The 14,634-nt window shown below is 60.6% G+C and overlaps 1 protein-coding gene across 3 annotated transcripts in view; it reads left to right on the forward strand.

The window, feature by feature from the left end:
• Window positions 1-510: 510 nt before the first annotated feature.
• Window positions 511-14,634, forward strand: part of Tppp (tubulin polymerization promoting protein) — a 29,187-nt gene continuing 15,063 nt past the window's right edge. The window contains exon 1 of one of the 3 annotated variants that reach the window (XM_046430331.1): window positions 511-619. In XM_046430331.1, coding sequence (XP_046286287.1) covers window positions 612-619 — 8 coding nt within the window. In that variant the 5' untranslated portion in view covers window positions 511-611. Of the gene's footprint in view, window positions 620-1,389; window positions 1,410-1,496; window positions 1,584-14,634 lie in introns of those variants that run through there. The other 2 variants (XM_058574503.1, XM_046430332.2) reach the window with 2 other exon arrangements.

Genomic DNA, 14,634 nt, shown 5'->3' on the forward strand with positions numbered 1-14,634 from the left:
GCAGGACCCTCCCATTCCCAAACCGGGAGGTGACCGTATCAGCACGTCTAAGGCTGCCTGCCATAAAGTCACACACCCAAAGCAGTTTTATTCACAACCACCATGTCTTCAGGGACTGTGGGCGCCTGATGGGAAGCCAGGCCCACAGCCTCACCTGGAGGCTCCCTCAACACCCTGGACACGCTGCTCCTGCAGCTGACCCGCACACTTGCCCTCCTTCCCAAGGGTCCCTGAAAGCTGCTGCCTGAGTCTGCTGCCGCCTCTGCAGTTTCCTTGGAGAAGTCAGTGCCTTTGTCGGGAGTATGGGAAAGCTTTTGGAAGCACCTGTGTTTGAGGTAAGTGTCTGTTTTTGCTGATATACCAGTAGGAAGACCATGATTGACATTGTTGCTCACCAGGCCTCCACCCAATAGAAAGAGCTCCAAGTCTCAGAGAGGGCCAGAGAGGGCCTGGGCCTGGCTCCACCTTTCCCCAGCTTAGCAGTGAACCTTTGGCCCACTTTGAGCAGAAGAAACCAGAGGGTCAGAGAGGAAGCAGCGTGAGATGGGGACAAGATGCCCCCAAGAGCCTGGCTCTTCCTGGCTCCTGAAGCCTCAGACCCTCACCCATGAATGGGCTGGTATGTCAGATCTCAACTTCCTCCTGGGTGCTCCCAGGGTGGCTGGAATCTGAGAGGGAGACGGAAGCTGGGTGGGCCAGTGCTTGTGTAACTGGACAGAGCCTGGATGTATGTCTTGGGTGGGTGGGGTCCTGCAGCCAGGAGAAGGGTGCAGCCTGGAAGGGGCGGGGGGCTGTTCTAACCAGGAAAGGGTCAGAGGGGGAGGGAGGGTCCTGGTGCCAGGAGAAAGGGACAAAGCCTACATGAGATGGGGGACCGCAGTCAGCAGATTGAACATGGCTGGGGTCGGGGGTACTCAGTCAGGTCCACCAGAGCCACAGTAGTAAAGCTGGAAGTGTCCTGTGGCCTTAAGGACCAAGGGGACCCTAGAACTAAGGCACTTACGTACTCCCGCAGCCCAGAATCTTCTGCCCGGCGACCTTCTAAGGGCTGTGCGCTCCTCGCCCCACCCCACCCATGATCCCGAGGGTGGAGACCCCAGGCAGGTGTCCTCAGAAAGGAGTGAGCAGAGGTCTCAGGACCAAGCTCTCACACAGGTAACCAGAGGCCGCTTGTGTCTCAGCAGAGCCCAAAGCCTGCAGGCATCGGGCGCAGCCGCTGCCAGTGCCTCTCCCCTTCGGCGCCCACCCGGACTAGCCGCGCGCTCTAGCCGGAAGGCCAGGTGCGCCCCCGCCCGGCCTCCGCCGGGTTCCCACGCTCCGCGGACAGCCGCGCCCTACGCCGAGCGGGCGCCGGTGGCCGGCGGGGCCTGCGCGGGAGGCCTTGTAAGGCATCGCGACCTCACTGCTCGGTGAGCCGCGCTCGGGCCGGGCGGGGCCGCGGTGCGCGCGGGGCCGGGACCGGGGGGCGGGGCCGGGGCGGAGCCGGCGGGGAGGGGCCGGGGCGGTGGCGGTGGCGCTGCGCTCGGGCTTCAGGCGCAGGGCGAGTCGCGGAGGCGCCGCGCTGCAGTGGCTGCATCTCCGAGGTAAGCCAGAGCATAGTGGGCGCTGTGCAAGGCCTGGAGCGCGGGTCCGGCGGGTCCGCGCGACAGAGGATCTGCGATTTCCCCGATGGCCGCGTGCGCGCCACCTGCGACCCTCCCCCGGGCGGGGTCCTGGCGGGCTGCAGCCGTAGGAGCTGCGTGTTTCTCCTCCGGGGGGCGAGCGGGGCGGCGACTCCAAGGACAGGTCCGCGACTGGTCCCCAGCACGCGTTGTGGTCTGCCTTTGAGTCAGCTCACCGCGGTGGACCGAGGGCGCACGGCGGCCCTTCGCTCCAGGCCCCCCGCGCGGCGGCAGGAGCAGTGCCCGCCCACGGCAGATCCCCGACCGCCGCCGCCGCCGCCGCCGCCAAGGAACCGTGGCAAATTCGGGCACAGAGGTGTGAAACGAGGTCACAGTCTCGCGCGCGGAGGTGCGGAGGCCCGGCGCCAGCGTCCCCTCCCTGCAGGTGACAGCGCCAGCAGCTCCGCAGATCCCAACGCGGCGGGCCCTCCGCTGTCCACAGGCTGCGCACCCGTGTCGCGGCCAGCAGGAGGGCGAGGGCTGCTAGGACGCCGAGGGCTGCTAGGACGCCGCCTTCACGGCCCCAGCTTCTGCCCTGCCTTTGGGGGAGGACGGAGCTCTTGATTCTGCGGTTTCGGTTATGTAAATGAGGACCTTGAAAGGAGGCGAGGGGGACGCGTCGCGCCCCTTTGTGGCCGGTTGTTCTGAAGCTGCTGTCCCCGACGCTCAGGCGTCTTTCGGGAGGAGCAGACCAGCTGTCATGGACCCTAGGGATCGGTCCTTTGTGCGCGTGTTCCTGGGGTGCTGATGAACCCGCGTCGCTCTCACACGCCCCTTCTGCCTCCGGACTACCCCGGCCCCCATGGTGACGTGAGCCCACAGCACCGGGACCACTGTGTGTGGGGGGGTGTCTTGGTGGCGCAGACAGCACTGGCCCAGCCTGGAACTGGGTTCACAGACGCGTGTCGCAGCTGTGGGCTCCAGCCAGCCCCTCTCCCATCACATGATCCTGGAAGCACTTGGCGAGGGGAGGGGCCCTGCCCCCCTCGGTTGCTGCAGGGCGCCCGCTGTGTTAGGGTGTGAGCGTCCCTAACAGAGAAGGGTCTGTAGGGCGTTATTTCCACAGAGATCCGCCTCCACAAAGGCACTGCTAGGTGGTAGGCTGAGCGCTGCTGTCTGTGTTGGCAGAAGGGAAGGAGGTGGCGGGAGCCTGGTGCAGACGCGAGGCCATGCCCTGGCCTTCATACTCACCTCCTGGTCCCCTTCTCCCAGCTTCCTCACTCTGATGCTGCAGTAATGGCTGCTCCAACTATTACCCAGAGTAGAGTGCTCCCTGGAAAGTGTGCAGATCACAGTAGAATTCCATCAAGAAGATTCAAACCGCCCATCACCTCCCAGCTCCTCCCCAGCCCAGCACAGGCTCAGATCTAGAGCTTTCTGGGGAGGCCGCCGCTCCACAAGGCCTATTTATAGCTGTCCAGCACTGCAGAGGCCTCCAGCCCAGCTCAGGCGCCATGGCTGTGCCCACCCGGCCACCACCCTCCAGCAGGTGGAAAGTGCATACCATCCAACCCCTTGCTTAAGCAGAAGGAAGAGGGAAGGAAGGGGTGGACTGCCCAGCCCCATCTGGGACTCACAGCCGTCCCTAGCCCCGACCTGCCGCCATTTACGCTCCCTGGTGCTCAGCCTCTCCTGGGGAGAGAAGCCTCCTAAGTGCGAAGTGCCAAACCACAGCATCCCCCCTCATCCCCCACCCAGGGCACCTCACTCAGGGCCTCTCCATCCATGGCAACCCATCCATGACCCAGGGCAACCCCCACCCAGGGCATCCCCCCTCATCCCCCACCCAGGGCACCCCCCACCCAGGGCATCCCCCATCATCCCCCACCCAGGGCACCTCCCACCCAGGGCATCCCTCACCCAGGGCATCCCTCACCCAAGGCATCTCCCCCTCATCCCCCACCCAGGGCACCCCCCACCCAGGGCATCCCTCACCCAAGGCATCTCCCCCTCATCCCCCACCCAGGGCACCCCCCACCCAGGGCATCCCTCACCCAGGGCATCCCCCCATCATCCCCCACCCATGTCACCACCACCCAGGGCACCCCCCACCCAGGGCATCCCTCACCCAGGGCATCTCCCCCTCATCCCCCACCCAGGGCACCCCCACCCAGGGCATCCCTCACCCAGGGCATCTCCCCCTCATCCCCCACCCAGGGCACCCCCCACCCAGGGCATCCCTCACCCAGGGCATGCCCCCATCATCCCCCACCCAGGGCACCTCCCACCCAGGGCACCCCCACCCAGGGCATGCCCCCATCATCCCCTACCCATGTCACCCCCACCCAGGCATCTCCCACCCATGTCACCCCCACCCAGGTCATCCCCACCCATGTCACTCCCACACAGGTCACCTCACCCAAGGCATCACTCATCCATGGCAACCCAAGTCATGACCCAGGGCATCCCCCCACCCAGGGCATCTCCCAACCACAGCATCCCCCATCCATGGTAATCCCACCCATGTCACCCCCACCCAGGGCATCTCCCATCCAGGGTCTCTTCCATCCATGGCAACCCATCCATGACCCAGGGAGGCGGGAGCCTGGTGAGAGGTGAGGCCATGCCCTGAGTGTCCCCCACCCAGGACATCCCCCAGTCATCCCCCACCCATTTCACCCCCCACCCAGGACACTTCCCACCCATAGCAACCCCAGCCATGACCTAGGGGATCCTCGCCCAGGGCATCCCCACCCAGAGCACCCCCAAATCCCTGTCAACCCACCCAGGGCATCTCTCACCCATGGCGATCCCATCCGTGACCCAGGACACTGCCCACCCAGGGCATCCTCTACCCACTGCAGCCCCCACCCAGGGCACCCCAGATCAGCAGCTCTCCTTAGGGAGGGAGCCCCAGTTCCTGGGAATGGCTTTGGTCAATCCTCGGGGGTCCCCAGGAGGGTGCAGCTCTGTGACCAGCAGCCCTAGACTTAAGCCCACAGGAAGGTGGCTCACTAGACACAGCAGCTGTGCTCCTCTCAGTGCTTGGAGGGAGTTAAGCTGTGTGGGTCCACATCCCCCTCCCTGGGCAGGACTTGCAGCAGCTCAGCTGTAGGCCATCACTTAGGGTCTTCAGGTCCAGATGCAAGATGCTTTGGGAAAGAAATATGAGAGGGCATTTCACAAGGCTCACAGCAGCTTGATGGCCGTCAGACAGTGTCTTCCCAAGGCCTCTGGGTCTGAGAGGTGTCCCGTCTGGCATGTGAATGTCGGTTAGGCTTGGAGGGTCTTCCCTCACGGTCCTCCTCAGTTGCCTGGACGCCATCTTTCTCTGCCCCTGACTCAGCACCTGGAGGCCAGGTGGGTGTCAGAAGACAGGTGTCACATGGGAGTGTCCCAGTCACCCTGCCTCTTGAGAGGATCTCCAACTGGCCGGCCTCTGGGCCTTTGCCTTCTCTGTACCTCTGCGGGGGCCACTGCCTCTTCTGGCCTCAGAATCTAGAGGCTGCACAACAAAGTGGTGGAAGCTGTGTGGCTTGACCTGTCAGAAGCCCACTCTCCCCGGTCCTGAAGGCCAGCAGCCCAGCCTATCAGTGTGGCGGCTGACCCTTCTCTGGAGGTCCCAGGAGGCTCCTTCCTGCCCCTCCAGCTCCTGGGTCTTGGCGCCTGGCTGTGGCTGCCGCTCCAGCCTTACTTGGTTTCTGTGGCTCCCTCTTGGTCCCAGGAACGGTTACTTAGGAAGAACAGAATCTTCCTTCTCAGTGTCCTGAGGCTGGATGCCCAGGGTGGAGGCAGCGACAGCTGGGTGTCTGCCTGCAGTTGCTCTGTGCTTCCAGGACAGTACCTGGCTGGGGCACCCCCGGGAGGGACAGGCCCTGTGGTCTTTGGGATGCCACTCGTGCTCTCTGGACTTTGTGGTGCACCAATCCCCAAAGTGGGCAGATGTCCCCGAGGGGCTGTGCCAGCTCCAGCAGGGCTCAGGTGTGCAGGGCCATGCAGACACCTCATTGTGGACACTGTTGGCCAGTGGGATGGGCATGTGGTCAGCTCCATCCCAGCAGCAGCTGCCAGGTCCAGGCGGTAGGAAGTGCATGAACCTGGGAAGGCCTACGGACCCCAGCCTTCCCTCCCTCTGCCTTGGGGTCACATCTGAGCTGGGAACAGTGGGCAGCACCGGGCTTGGTGTCAGTTGTCAGGTTGGTCTGAAGGGCAGCAGCCCAGTCCTGGGGTCCAATCCCAGAAACCTATTTGAACCAGTGGCCCAGACTGTGTTCATGGGCCACCCTGGTCACCCCATGGCCCCAGGTCACAGGTGCTGAGGGTCAGAACGGTTGCCTGGTGGACATGGGCTTCTGGGACTCCGTGCTGTGTGCTTCGAGGGACACACACATTCAGAAAATGCCCAGTTTGTGCAGCCTGCAGGGCTCTCCCTGCCTGGGTCAGTGGTCTCTGCAGAGATGAGTGGCCACTCACATGGAGTGTCTGGGAGAGCGGGGCGCGGGGGCTGTCATGATTACAATAAACCATCACCCAAGGGCCATGTTGTGCCCAAGTGGACTTGGAATAAAGAGCTGTGGGGCGGGGGTGAGCTCAGTCTCAAGGCGTGACCAGGCTCTGGACCGCCTTTGTCCCTGGGTAAGCCCTCCCTCCAGGCAGTGACAAATGATGGGACATTTCTGGACCCCATACAGCCAAGCCTCACCCTGACATTGGATGTGGGTCACCTCCTGTGGGTTCTGGGGACCCAGGCTCTGGGGAGAATGACGGAGGTGAGCTTCAGTGGGCCGGCTGCTTCTCTTGCCCCCTGAGGTGACTTTTCTCTGGGGTTCAGGCTACCGTGGTCATTCCAGCCTGCTGTCTCTGAGCCCACCTTAGCTGAGAGAGCTTTCAAACCTGGACCAGCTGGCTGGTGGTCAGGGTGTGGGTCCTGTGCTCAGCCAGTGGGTCTCTTGGGGGTCTGCAGCACTGTCGCATGCATCTGGGATCTGTCTCCTTCACACCCACCCCTCCCAGCATCCGGAATGGAGCCCAAGAACATTCAACAGTGGCCCATCCCTGACCGGCATGCTGCTGTCCAGAACCCGGAGGCCTCCCCTTGCCTCTATCCCTCCTCCTCCACCTTTCATCCTCTTCCCCCTCCACCCCATTCCTCTTCCATCTTCCCCCTCTTCCCCTTCCTCCTCCATCCTCCCCCTCCTCCCCCTTTCTCCTCCATCCTCCCCCTCCTCCCCCTTTCTCTTCCATCCTCCACCTCCTGCCCCTTTCTCCTCCATCCTCCACCTCCTCCCCCTTTCTCCTCCGTTCTCCCCCTCCTCCCCCTTTCTCTTCCATCCTCCACCTCCTCCCCTCCTCCCCCTTTCTCTTCCATCCTCCACCTCCTGCCCCTTTCTCCTCCATCCTCCCCCTCCTCCCCCTCCACTCCATCCTCCCCATTTCTCCTCCATCCTCCCCTCCTCCCCTCCTCCATCCTCCTCCTCTTCCCCTTCAATTCCATCCCCTTCCTCTTCCCTTTCCTTTTCCATCCCCCCTTCATCCCTTCCTCTTTCATCCTCCCCCTCCCCCTTCCTGTCCTCCTTCCTCCCTCTTTCTCCTCCACCCTCCTCTTCCCCCTCCTTCCCCATTCTCCCCCTCTTACTCTTCCTCCCTCATCCCTCCCCCTTCCTCCTTCCTGTCTGCACCTTCCAGCCCAGTGACATCCTGTGGCTGGCTCCTAGGGCCAGGGCTTCCAGATTCGGAGCGGGAGCCACGCTTTCAGGCCTTAGGAGTGTTTCACCTGGGCACTGGGACTGGCCATGAGAAGCAGCTGCACAGCTGGGCGCAAGGTGTCTCCACCCAGGCCCAGTGGGCGCAGAGTGGGCCACATGGCTGCCAGCCGTGGTGGAGGGTGCCATGCCTAAACAGCTATAGAGGGTTCTAGCCACAGGGCATCACCCCTGCTGCACCTGGGTATCTGCTTGGGGTCCAGGACCACCTGACCAGAGCTGGGCAGAGCTGGAGTGGCTTGCACCTGCCAGGGGTGCTCCAGAGGCTCCCTCCTGATCCCACCCGCCCTGAAGGCCTTTCCACCCTCAGGGTCGGCAGCAGACAGCTTTCCTGCATGCACTCATAGCTCTGCATTCAGCACAGAAAAAGAGCTGGCCCCAGGAGCCCCAGCAGGGGCCTGACGTCAGTCAGCGCAGACACAAAATGCTCACTGAAGGTGCTGAATCGTGCCAGGTAGAGCCCAGTGGGACCCTGGGGAAACTGAAATATCAGAGGTCTGAGGCACCCGTCATTAGGCCCACTACTAGGCAAATGCCTACCTGGATAACACCAGCCCACCTCACCAATTATGCTCCTAGAAACACACGTCTGGCCACAGTCACGGTGCCGTCCCACGGCACCACTCCTGGTGTACTTCCAGGCACCTGGCCATACTCACTGACACCTATCCTCATCACCTCTCCTGCTCTAGATCCAGGCACCTGGTCATACTCCCTGACACCTGCCCTCCTCACACTCCTGCTCTAGATCCACACACCTGGTCATACTCCCTAACACCTGCCCTCCTCACCACTCCTGCTCTAGATCCAGGGACCTGGTCATACTCACTGTCACCAGCCCTCCTCACCACTCCTGCTCTAGATCCAGGGACCTGGTCCTACTCACTGACACCTGCCCTCCTCACCACTCCTGCTCTAGATCCAGGCACCTGGTCATACTCACTGTCACCTTCCCTCCTCACCACTCCTGCTCTAGATCCAGAGACCTGGTCATACTCACTGTCACCTGCCCTCCTCACCTCTCCTGCTCTAGATCCACACACCTGGCCATACTCGCTGACACCTGCCCTCCTCACCACTCCTGCTCTAGATCCAGGCACCTGGTCATACTCCCTGACACCTGCCCTCCTCACCACTCCTGCTCTAGATCCACACACCTGGCCATACTCGCTGACACCTGCCCTCCTCACCACTCCTGCTCTAGATCCAGGCACCTGGTCATACTCCCTGACACCTGCCCTCCTCACACACCTGCTCTAGATCCAGGGACCTGGTCATACTCCCTGACACCTGCCCTCCTCACACTCCTGCTCTAGATCCAGATACCTGGTCATACTCACTGACACCTGCCCTCCTCACCACTCCTGCTCTAGATCCAGGCACCTGGTCCTACTCACTGACACCTGTCCTCCTCACCACTCCTGCTCTAGATCCACACACCTGGTCATACTCACTGACACCTGCCCTCCTCACCACTCCTGCTCTAGATCCACACACCTGGCCATACTCGCTGACACCTGCCCTCCTCACCACTCCTGCTCTAGATCCAGGGACCTGGTCATACTCCCTGACACCTGCCCTCCTCACACACCTGCTCTAGATCCAGGGACCTGGTCATACTCCCTGACACCTGCCCTCCTCACACACCTGCTCTAGATCCAGGGACCTGGTCATACTCCCTGACACCTGCCCTCCTCACACTCCTGCTCTAGATCCAGGGACCTGGCAATACTCACTGACACCTGCCCTCCTCACCACTCCTGCTCTAGATCCAGGCACCTGGTCATACTCACTGTCACCTGCCCTCCTCACCACTCCTGCTCTAGATCCACACACCTGGTCATACTCACTGACACCTGCCCTCCTCACCACTCCTGCTCTAGATCCACACACCTGGTCATACTCACTGACACCTGCCCTCCTCACACTCCTGCTCTAGATCCAGGGACCTGGTCATACTCCCTGACACCTGCCCTCCTCACCACTCCTGCTCTAGATCCAGGGACCTGGTCATACTCACTGTCACCTGCCCTCCTCACCAGTCCTGCTCTAGATCCAGGGACCTGGTCCTACTCACTGACACCTGTCCTCCTCACACACCTGCTCTAGATCCACACACCTGGTCATACTCACTGACACCTGCCCTCCTCACCACTCCTGCTCTAGATCCAGGGACCTGGTCATACTCACTGACACCTGCCCTCCTCACCACTCCTGCTCTAGATCCAGGCACCTGGTCATACTCACTGACACCTGTCCTCCTCACACACCTGCTCTAGATCCAGATACCTGGTCATACTCACTGACACCTGCCCTCCTCACCACTCCTGCTCTAGATCCAGGGACCTGGTCATACTCCCTGACACCTGCCCTCCTCACACTCCTGCTCTAGATCCAGGGACCTGGCAATACTCACTGACACCTGCCCTCCTCACCACTCCTGCTCTAGATCCAGGTATCTGGTCATACTCACTGTCACCTTCCCTCCTCACCACTCCTGCTCTAGATCCACACACCTGGTCATACTCACTGACACCTGCCCTCCTCACCACTCCTGCTCTAGATCCACACACCTGGTCATACTCACTGACACCTGCCCTCCTCACACCTGCTCTAGATCCAGGGACCTGGTCATACTCCCTGACACCTGCCCTCCTCACCACTCCTGCTCTAGATCCAGGGACCTGGTCATACTCACTGTCACCTGCCCTCCTCACCAGTCCTGCTCTAGATCCAGGGACCTGGTCCTACTCACTGACACCTGTCCTCCTCACACACCTGCTCTAGATCCAGGGACCTGGTCATACTCACTGACACCTTCCCTCCTCAGCACTCCTGCTCTAGATCCAGGCACCTGGTCATACTCACTGACACCTGCCCTCCTCACCACTCCTGCTCTAGATCCAGGCACCTGGTCATACTCACTGACACCTGTCCTCCTCACACACCTGCTCTAGATCCAGATACCTGGTCATACTCATTGACACCTGCCCTCCTCACCACTCCTGCTCTAGATCCAGGCACCTGGTCCTACTCCCTGACACCTGCCCTCCTCACCACTCCTGCTCTAGATCCAGGAAACTGGTCATACTCACTGACACCTGCCCTCCTCACCACTCCTGCTCTAGATCCAGGCACCTGGTCATACTCACTGACACCTGTCCTCCTCACACACCTGCTCTAGATCCAGATACCTGGTCATACTCACTGACACCTGCCCTCCTCACCACTCCTGCTCTAGATCCAGGCACCTGGTCCTACTCCCTGACACCTGCCCTCCTCACCACTCCTGCTCTAGATCCAGGAAACTGGTCATACTCACTGACACCTGCCCTCCTCACCACTCCTGCTCTAGATCCAGGCACCTGGTCCTACTCACTGACACCTGTCCTCCTCACCACTCCTGCTCTAGATCCAGGCACCTGGTCATACTCACTGTCACCTGCCCTCCTCACCACTCCTGCTCTAGATCCACACACCTGGTCATACTCCCTGACACCTGCCCTCCTCACCACTCCTGCTCTAGATCCACACACCTGGCCATACTCACTGACACCTGCCCTCCTCACCACTCCTGCTCTAGATCCACACACCTGGCCATACTCACTGACACCTGTCCTCCTCACCACTCCTGCTCTAGATCCAGGGACCTGGTCATACTCCCTGACACCTGTCCTCCTCACCACTCCTGCTCTAGATCCAGGCACCTGGTCTTGGTTACTGACACCTGTCCTCCTCACACCTGCTGTATATCCACACAGCTCTCTGACACTTCCATCACCTCTCTCTTTGACAGGGGTCTGCACTTAGGACACCTGGTTACTCTCCCCCAGTTGTGGGTGTTCTCTTATCACTTTTTTTGGTTTTTGTTTCAGGATGATTTTTTAATAGTTTTGCTTCAGTGTTTTACTTCTGAAAAAGGGGGCCTGGATGATGCACTCTGGGCTTGTTTGGGAGCATGGACAGCCCTTGGAGGTTGGCATGGGGTCTGTGGGGGTGGGGGGTGAAAGAAAGCCTGCCTGGGTGCAGGAGGGTCCCTGGGCCCTGCAGGAAGAGCGGTCAGCCTGGCAGCTGCCCCTGGGTCTCCTCCCACTGCGAGGTTGTAATTCCATCTGTCATCTGGCCTCCCCTGCCCTCCTCTGCAGATGCAAATCTGGTAACATAGTCTGGCCCCACACCCATAGATGCATTACCAGCTCCCATCCTCTTGACTCCCAAGAGAGGCCGGTGCGGAAGTTGGATGTGATCAGCCTCCACACCGCCCTGGCCTGGGCCATCATCTCGTGTTGCTCACCTGCTCTTCTCTGGTCCTGAGGGCATGGTTTGGGGGCTGGCACAGAAAGAGGCATTTGGGAATGAGCTCAGTCGGAGAAGGGCAGGGAACACATGCTGGGGAAAGTTCGTGTACGTCCCTCCTGCCTGGAGTTGCAGACCGGTAGGAGAGGAGTACAGGGTGCACACCTAGGGGTACAGAACATACTTGGAGTACAGGACACACACCTGGGTGCAGGACATACCCTCGAGGTTCAGGACACACACCTGGGTGCAGGACACGCACCTGAGGTGCGGACACACACCTGAGGTTCAGGACACACACCTGGGTGCAGGACATACCCTGAGGTTCAGGACACACACCTGGGTGCAGGACATACCCTCAAGGTTCAGGACACACACCTGGGTACAGGACATACCCTCAAGGTTCAGGACACACACCTGGGTGCAGGACATGCACCTGAGGTGTGGACACACACCTGAGGTTCAGGACACACACCTGGGTGCAGGACATACCCTGAGGTTCAGGACACACACCTGGGTGCAGGACATACCCTCAAGGTTCAGGACACACACCTGGGTACAGGACATACCCTCAAGGTTCAGGACACACACCTGGGTGCAGGACATACCCTTGAGGTTCAGGACACACACCTGGGTGCAGGACATACCCTCGAGGTTCAGGACACACACCTGGGTACAGGACATACCCTCAAGGTTCAGGACACACACCTGGGTGCAGGACATGCACCTGAGGTGTGGACACACACCTGAGGTTCAGGACACACACCTGGGTGCAGGACATACCCTTGAGGTTCAGGACACACACCTGAGGTGCAGGACACACACCTGAGGTGCGGACACACACCTGAGGTTCAGGGCACACACCTGGGTGCAGAACACACACCTGAGGTGCTGGACACGCACCTGAGTTCAGGACACACACCTAGGTGCAGGAAACACACCTGAGGTTCAGGACACACACCTGGATGCAGGACACACACCTGAGGTGCGGACACACACCTGATGTTCAGGACACACACCTGGGTGCAGAACATACACCTGAGGTCGGACACACAGCTGAGGCTCAGGACACACACCTGAGATGCAGGACACACACCTGAGTTGCTGGACACACACCTGGGTTCAGGACACACACCTGAGGTTCTGGACACACACCTGGGTACAGGACACACACCTGGGTGCAGGAAACACACCTGAGGTTCAGGACACACACCTAGGTGCAGGAAACACACCTGAGGTTCAGGACACACACCTGAGATGCAGGACACACACCTGAGGTGCGGACACACACCTGAGGTTCAGGACACACACCTGGGTGCAGAACATACACCTGAGGTCGGACACGCAGCTGAGGCTCAGGACACACAGCTGAGGCTCAGGACACACACCTGAGTTGCTGGACACACACCTGGGTTCAGGACACACACCTGAGGTTCTGGACACACACCTGGGTACAGGACACACACCTGGGTGGAGGACACACACCTGAGGTGCAGGACACACACCTGAGGTTCCGGACACACACACATGGGTACAGGACACACACCTGGGTGCAGGACACACACCTGGGTATAGGACACACACCTGAGTTTCAGGACATGTACCTGGGTGCAGGACATACACCTGAGGTTCTGGACACACACCTGGGTACAGGACACACACCTGGGTGGAGGACACACACCTGAGGTGCAGGACACACACCTGAGGTTCCGGACACACACACCTGGGTACAGGACACACACCTGGGTGCAGGACACACACCTGGGTTCAGGACACACACCTGAGTTTCAGGACATGCACCTGGGTGCAGGACACACACCTGAGGTGCAGGACATGCACCTGGATGCAGGACACACATCAGAAAAGGCAGGGAGGATGCCACCTGGGTCCAGCAGCATAGGGGGCCAGTGGGCAGGGGTGCAGGGGAAGGCTGTGGCCTCAGGCTCGGGCTGGAGAGGGCACCTCTGCATGCCAGAACGGAGAGACTTGGGGGGTCTTCACACAGCCACACTTAGGGTCTCTATTCTTGTTTAAACAGCAAAACAATGTTTTATCAGGTTTCTATGTGTTCCGGGTAATACTACCAGATGCACACCTGGCAGAGCCCGGTCACGGTCACGGGCTTGACGTCCGTCTGCACGCTGTCTGCTCCTGTCCCAAGCCTTCTGAGAACCTCAGGTGGGACGGTCCACCCTGCAGGCACTACTCTGACGTCAGCCACTCTGTCAGGCCCAGGCTCCCAGGGCTGAGGTTCAAGAGGCAGCTTTCCACTCCCCAATGGCTCCTGTCCTCTATCAACCCTGGACTTTGCCGACCCCTACTTGGGCCCTGAAGCCTGTGCCGACACCCTGTCCCTCGTGGAAGCCAGGCTCCCTGTGACCACTCCTCCTCCGTGTAGCATGGCCAGATTCCCAAGCCCAGCTGTCTGCAACACCCGTGGCTCTCTATCCTGCGTGCAGCGTGGGTGGGAGTCCTCAGTGGGAAGTCTTTTGTAGAGTGGGCAAGGCCAGGTGCCCAGGGCTGCCCACAAGAGCCTGGCCCAGATCCCTGTGTCTCCCTGCTCTTTCCTATTTGGAACCCAACCTCAGCTGCCATCTGCTCGCCATCTTGTGGTTCTACTGCAGGAGGAACCTGGATGGAGAGTGGCCAGAGCCTGTCTGGTGGGTCCAGCCCTGGACTGTCCTGGTGCAGTGCTGTCCACAGGGGCCTGCATCTGCTGTGCTTCCTCTTCCATCCAGGTGAAACCCAGCGCCCACCCTCTGACGGGCTTTAACTTACTGCCTGATGCTCTCACCTCACACCTGTCTGTCCCAGTGGGAGGAGCCATGTGAGGAGCCTGTTTGTCCTCCTCATGTGGGACAGACTTGAAGGCTGGGTGGTTGAGGCTCAGATGACCACCTCAAATGCATGGTCACGGGCCGTAGGGCGAACCCTGGAGGAATGTGGGGACCCCTGGGCTTCAGACTTCAGGTCAA

The sequence above is a fragment of the Marmota monax genome, unplaced genomic scaffold (genome assembly GCF_021218885.2).
Source record: "Marmota monax isolate L192 unplaced genomic scaffold, Marmota_monax_Labrador192_F-V1.1 WCK01_AAM20220418_F8-fsc00082, whole genome shotgun sequence".
Classification (NCBI taxonomy): domain Eukaryota; kingdom Metazoa; phylum Chordata; class Mammalia; order Rodentia; family Sciuridae; genus Marmota; species Marmota monax.